The sequence below is a fragment of the Ischnura elegans genome, chromosome 2, assembly GCF_921293095.1.
Source record: "Ischnura elegans chromosome 2, ioIscEleg1.1, whole genome shotgun sequence".
In the NCBI taxonomy this organism is placed as follows: domain Eukaryota; kingdom Metazoa; phylum Arthropoda; class Insecta; order Odonata; family Coenagrionidae; genus Ischnura; species Ischnura elegans.
In genome coordinates, this window is record NC_060247.1 from 1,886,679 (window position 1) to 1,893,789 (window position 7,111).

Sequence of the window (7,111 nt, forward strand, 5' to 3'; positions counted from 1 at the left end):
ATACCCAACATGTTTACCAAGTGGTTTTATATTTCAACTTCCAATTTGGATAATTACCACAAAAGTACAATTTGTTTATTTACAGCTTGACTCTTAAATTAAGTCTAAGTAAGACTAGTAAGTCTAGCACCATATTGCACTCTACACCTCTTAATCATATGGGCAATGATTTAACTTAAGATAAAAATACATATCATCAAAAGCTGGAAGGCAAGGAGCAGGGCACCAAAAAGTAAGAATTCCATCTGAAATAAGAAACTACAATACAGAACTTAGAGCGAGTCTACTCACTGGTGAATCAAGCAACTGGTCAACTCTTTGACGAATCCCATGTCCTTGTTTTGGTCTAACAAGAAGGTAGATGTTCTTAATAGCCGGGCAGGAGCGAAGTAATTTTTCAATAAGTACTTTCCCCACAAAGCCTGTGCCCCCAGTGACCAGAATGGACCGATCCCGGTAAAAGCTTGCGACGGACACATATTCATTTGCCAATGGTTCCATTTGAGAGGTAGCCTCGACTGAAGGATATGAGAGGCTTCAGAAACTGCCAAAATAAAATAACCAAATCACACAAAGATACTGTAGAACAATATTAAAATGTCGTGGAATTAGGGTTAAAAAAAATGCAAATTGCTTCCTCAGGGAACATTATGACTAAATCTAGCACTAGCACTATACATCCACCACAACATGTACCCTTAGAATATGCATTTAAGTATGTAATGAAAGTAAGTAGCATTTGAAATGTCAAAACTTTATGCTAGTTTGGCCCTTATCTTAAACAAGCCATCGTAAGGATATGGCTTTGGCATATCTAGATATAACTCTGAAAGAAATCAGTTATGGTCATCTGTCAGCTTACTGCCTAGTTCCACACGAAATCACCCTGCTTGACAAAAATGTCCAGTTAGGCAATCATAAAATCTAGTTCCCCCATACCTGAGTTAACACCATAAAATGACTATCAAGTTTTTCATCAAATTACCAATAAAATACATAATCTAGCTACCCCTTTTAAGCATGTACACACCCAACTTGAAACTTAACAATGGAAAACCAATAACTCAACTTATTTATTTTAAAAACAGTCTCTTATCCAGAGCTGCTGACCACTGTCTTCCCCAATTACCATCTAAACAGCTCATTCTAGCTACCAACATAGCTAGCCACTTATTCTCCATCTACAAGAGTTTTCCTTAAGATATGTTTCTACATGGAAATCCAAAATAATATTCCATTTGGTATTTCCTTCACGGTTCCTTACTTTTAACAAAAATATACAACTAATGCATGGATTGAATACCCCATCAAAATTCAAAACCGTGCCAAAATTACAAAAACTTTATCATGGCATGACATGAGATCGTAATAATAAGGTGGTAGTCCTTTAGTTATCAAGGGCATCCATGAACGAGGGAACAAGGCATTAGACCATAGATTGGAATATGTAACGTCTGAATAAAATTCATGCTTACTCCCACCCCACTCCAAATTAACACATGACTGATGGGTCAAGACTCTACTCATGTTTCACGCACCATCTGCAACAGACTGGTCACCAGTAAACTCACATTTTCTACTTTCTGCCTCAGTATGACACCTACAATGGTAAATCGTGACTGCTTTGTCCAAGCAATGATTACATCACAAGCCAATGTATTAACCTAGATTGCCTTGTTTTTTCGCTATTTGTTCAGTAATTTAATTTATTATATTTGACTGCAAAATAGCCAAGCTAGCTGTGAAATATACCCGGCCACAGGGGTAAGTTCGAAAAAAAAAGTCTTTCATCAATCAAAATTCCCAATGATGGATTTTCATCGACACCATTTAGAGGAAAATCACACAATCATCATTTCATCAGCTTTCACCATCATCAAATTTTTCAATGATGATTGATTGAGAGAAAGAACTTAACTTTCACAATATACACACTTAAACTAAATTTTCAACAAAAACTTTTTAACAGTATGTCACAACACCCTGTGTCACAATGACAGGTGCCAACATTGATGGACAAATGTAGTTTGTTGTGCAAGCAAAATATCATTCCTTCCATCCTGTACTCCTGGATTTGGAATCATACAGCGTCAGCAGGCAGGGCATTCAAAATGACATCGGGGCATTCAGGAAAATAGGCCCGAATATTGAGGGCCACACTCCATTTGCAGGTTGCAATACCAAACCAAAAAAGCAAAAATATAGAACAGCACTTCCAATTTGTGTGTACATCATAGAGTGGCCAACTAAAAAAAGTAAGCGCTACTGACTGCTCATTGGAGGATATGTATGGCAAGAGAATTATTTGCGCAACTGAGAGAAGGGTGGATGATTAAGGGTTGGATAGTTTGAAGTGGTGAATGAGGAAAAACAGGATTATCAGCAGCCTCATTATATAAAACAAGCAATGTGATTGGTCTCATCCTTCAGAAGGCAATTTCATCAATCATTATGGGAGGCAACTAAATAAAATGGTTGACTAAAATAAAAATATATGATAAGGAGTTACCACTTCTGAGCGCTCTGCGAGTTGAGAAAATACGTTTCACAGTCTATAAATTACAACCAGAAAAAATGATGAATACAAGGAAAGGAATGCAGTATCAAAATTAAATCCTTATTATACAGAATCCCTCTCCATCTACAGAAGAAGAACTGCAATTAGAATACTCCATGTGGAGTACAATAAATTATCTGAGGCATTAAAAATTAACTAGATGCAAACATGAATACAAAACAGGTATGAACTGGATATTAGCAACAAGACACGGCAGGAAGACAGCTGAATTTCAGTGCTATAGATGAGGCCTGTGTTTTCACAAAAACAAAGCCAGGAACTAAACACAACAACTTTTTCATATCAAAACAAGAATCCAGCCTCCTCACCAGCTCTAATTCCAATGTAAACGGATAAAACATTGCTAATTGAAGACACTATGCTTCCAAGAAATTCAATGCAGTGAAGTGTCTTACGTTTCTCATTATTGTGAACTCCACAATTCACATGATATATTGGAGGAATTATATGTGGCTTCTTAGTTGATTCATACACAATGACCACAATCAAACAAGTTGAATGGAAGACTCAAAAAGACTGTATAATTTCAGCAACTACAAGATGAATTCACAACAAAGAATCAATGCATAGTAAAATAGCTTTCTTTATAGTATGTCTGGCTGTTATTACAATCGCACAAGAAAATAAGTTTAAACAGAATTTTACCTGGGGCATTTTTATTTCTCGATTCCCAGCAATTTTTCTATTTGTCCAATGGCATTCAAAAATGTATTAAGATATCTATTACAAGGTCTTAGATACTCAAGACATTTATAATTGGGCTATTGACTTGAAAATTGTGACACCCGTTACCACCACAAGAAAAGCATTCATCCTATTAAGACTGAGCAAAGGGTCACTCACAACTAAAGATTAATTTTTGCCAGAGAGAAATTATTCTGCAAGTGATGAAATCCATCGTAGGAAATGGGATAGTTGCCTTGTGAGGAAAGTGCAAATTACAGAAAAAAATATCTTTTGGATGGAATGGTTTTTAAAAACTCTCGGCACTAAAATGTCAAAATTTTCAAGTCAATCGCCTAAATATAAATTTCTGGAGTATCTGAGACCTTGTAATTGATATCTTTATACATTTTTGAGAGCCATAGGACAAAGAAAAAAATTGCTGGGAATCGAGAAATAAAAAACTCACGTTTCAGAAATGCAGAAGGGTAACTCAATGAACAGTAACCAAATCAGGATTTGGCACAGAAGTTCAAGTTCACGGACGTAATGGGTTCTCAGAGCGATGGTAGAAAATAATAGGTACCATCCAACTCCTTCAACTACCACTCGAAATCAAAAACATGCAAACCTCACCTCGCCAAAGATATACTTCTTCTCTTCCGAAATAATTGAGAAATTTCATTCCTATCCATGGTGAGAAGCTCAAGACACTTTCTAAGTCGAAGGTAGCAGATCCACCGCATAAACGTCAGTGAACATGTTTAAAAATAATAAAACCTCGTCAGGCACTAAAAATATCGTCCTCGCACAATGAATGATGTCGATCTAAATCAAATTCACACAAGAGATTAAATAAAATGTCCACTTCTCAAGGCACGAAAAATACTGACGGGAGAAAGAGTCGCAAACGCACGCTCGCGGGAAACCTGCACTGTGCTGCCGCATTCCGCGGGCGAGCGCAAGGGCAGAGGATGGGGTGGAAAAGCCAGGCCAGAAGGTGCATGGAAGAGAATGTCGGATGAAGTGAGAAGATGGCCTATATCCTCAGCGTTAATTACGGTCAGCCTACATCTCAAGAAGCCAGGCTCGTGCAGCTACCCCGCCCACATCCCACACATGAGCTACACTCAAATACCAAGACTGCACATGCCCATTCCATACTCGAAATCGCTATAAAAAATTATCATCAACCATGCGAAACACGTACCACGCTATCGGTTCAATAAGGAGACGACAGAACCACTAATATTGCTGTGAAATACTATATCAGATACCCGCAGAGGAGAAAAGTACATAAGAACGAACACATCGTGACGCCTATCAATAAACACTCAAAAGATAAAGAAACTAAACACAGAGGCGAGGGCAATGCAAAGGTAAAACGGTTCTAGGAAATTTCAACAACCCATATTAGAGACGGGACAATAATCAATTACGAAAAAAAATCTTAACGTTACTTGAACCGAAAATCATATAAGATTTTCACGAATGATCCACAGCGCCAGATACTCAATGGAGTTGTGAGATACAAGAGAACATTCAGGGGAGAGAGGCTTGCCCCAATGGCTTTTAACCGTTCTCCATCACTGTACCGTTACAACGCGGTACAGTTACAGCAAACAATAAATGAGAAGTCTAAAAGGGGCGTATTTCAGTTCCATAAAATGAATTTGATGACGATATCAAAACAAATAAATTCGAATATCAAGGTAATCATAGCAAAGGCCATACAAGATTCAATGATAGCATTACATAGAAAGAGGCCAAAACCGGTAAGACCCCACGGAACCCCGCCCTCACATGTCTAAGTATTAAGGCGATCGATACGTATTAAGGGACCAGCAGGTCGCGCAGTGACGAATATTATCAGGCACTCAAAATTACTCATCGCGACGATTTCGACCACGCAATGCGCTTAACAAACGTGTCAACTCATTAATACTACCTACTAATTACTAACTACATGGATGTAATGAACAAATAAATTTTTATGAAAACGATTTGGATTATTTGTAGTCTGAAATTATAAGGGCGAAATGAGTACAAAAATCCCCTAACCCAGGAAACTTAATTACAAATACGCGAGGGACACAAAAATAGCCATACCTTGAACTGTAGCCGAGGAGTATATTATATCCAGGGTCGCAGGAACTGTCGCCCGGTGTGAAGATAATTTGGAGGTATATGCTGAATCTAGCGGCCTCTCAGAAGTTCAGTGAACATTAATAAACACAGGATATCTGATGTACAATTTCACTTCGAGGACAGATGAAGGAAACTTTAATTCACCCCGTAGTCCCAGGACGCCTTAAAGTCGTTAAGTTACACTGGTAGCCATGATTCACTACCATTTCAGCCGAATAACAATCGCATTGCGAGAGGCGTAACCCACGTGTGGCGTGATGTAATTGGAGGTCAAGTTGGACGTAACGGGGCAGTAGAGATTTAAATCCTAACCCTGAAATTGATTATCATGTGCCTGAATGCGTATCCATTATTTTAGAAATTTATCCGTGAGATTGCATCGTGAGTGATGTATTAAAATTCGATGAAGCATGTTCGTACACGGTAGGAGGATTCACTCCTTCCCTTAAATACCCTTCTTTTCATCAGATCTGAAGCAATGATAAATCCTGTGTCTACCAAAATATTTATTACGAATCTCCGACCACAATATTACTTACATGGATTCCGCCATTCGACGCCAATCCCAAGTAATTACAGAGAAAACCAAGCACAAACTTACTTAATTATTTTCTACATTGGTCCAAATAATGTAAAATTTTTCTTCATGATTAATTGTTGGCGTAATTTGACAGTATAAAGAAGAAAAATTGCTTACAAAGTTCAAAACAAACAACCACAATTAGAGGAATTTAATAACCCTCGAAGTTCTTTTAGCACTTGGTTATAACAGAAACAGGAACATACTGTGACCTTTTACTTGCATATATTACAACATCACACGAAACACATGACCTTTAACTATGAGTTTATCTCTACCCTGAGTCCTTCAGCACCTTAAAATTCAGATGCACACTTCATTAAATCAATCACTCATTCATACACCTGTATGTAAAATATTTCTCCCATTTCTGTGGCCAACTTTTATCACATGCAAGGGCTTCATTTCCCCCTATGGTTAGCAACATATAATTAAAACTTCATTCATGAAAAAACTACACATTTCAGAGCTAATACTAAAAATGCAAAATAATAAAATATTATTTATTAAAAGCTCCTGAAGCCTGATCATCACTGTATGGAGCTTCAATAGAAATAAATACCTAGTTTGTGCTCATAATAGATTTGATGGAATAAGATGACATACATATAACCCTGTACATGCCAAAAAAAATGCACTAGCCTCCATTATATGTAATAAATTTTCACATAGCTAATTCCCCAGCAATAAGAACCAATTCTAAAAATATGAGTATCAACTGATCAAAACAGAAGGCAAATATACATACATAGGTAGACCAAAAAAAAATATGACATAAATATTTACTCTCTATTCCACAAGGTTATATCAATATCCAAACAAAGATAAAATAACTCCATGATACAATTTTTGGGACTTTAAAAAAAATTATTGGTACGAATTACCAAAAGTCTGGAGTCAATAAAAAACTGAAAAATGTGTCATGATATGCCTTCAATGAATTTTTCATCATGAGGCAATTGATAGCTAAGAAATGAAATGTCATGCATAATTTAAGACAGACCATTCAACGATAGACTGACTCTCCCTTACTAACACATTATAGCCCAACACAGCATTCCTGCAGTGCAATAAAACATGTATAGGTACTGGAATTATTCAAACTAAGGTTGATAATAAAAAGATCTCTGGATATCTTGCAG

General features: G+C 37.0%; 1 protein-coding gene across 3 annotated transcripts in view; it reads right to left on the reverse strand.

The window, feature by feature from the left end:
* The window catches only part of LOC124153324 (putative fatty acyl-CoA reductase CG5065), a 49,881-nt gene extending 44,280 nt beyond the window's left edge, over window positions 1-5,601 (reverse strand). The window contains exons 1-2 of one of the 3 annotated variants that reach the window (XM_046526421.1): window positions 5,351-5,601; window positions 292-544 (exon numbers count right to left, since the gene is read on the reverse strand). In XM_046526421.1, the coding sequence (XP_046382377.1) occupies window positions 292-501 (210 nt within the window). In that variant the 5' untranslated portion in view covers window positions 502-544; window positions 5,351-5,601. Of the gene's footprint in view, window positions 1-291; window positions 545-3,877; window positions 4,660-4,701; window positions 5,026-5,350 lie in introns of those variants that run through there. The other 2 variants (XM_046526423.1, XM_046526422.1) reach the window with 2 other exon arrangements.
* Between the last annotated feature and the right edge of the window lie 1,510 nt (window positions 5,602-7,111).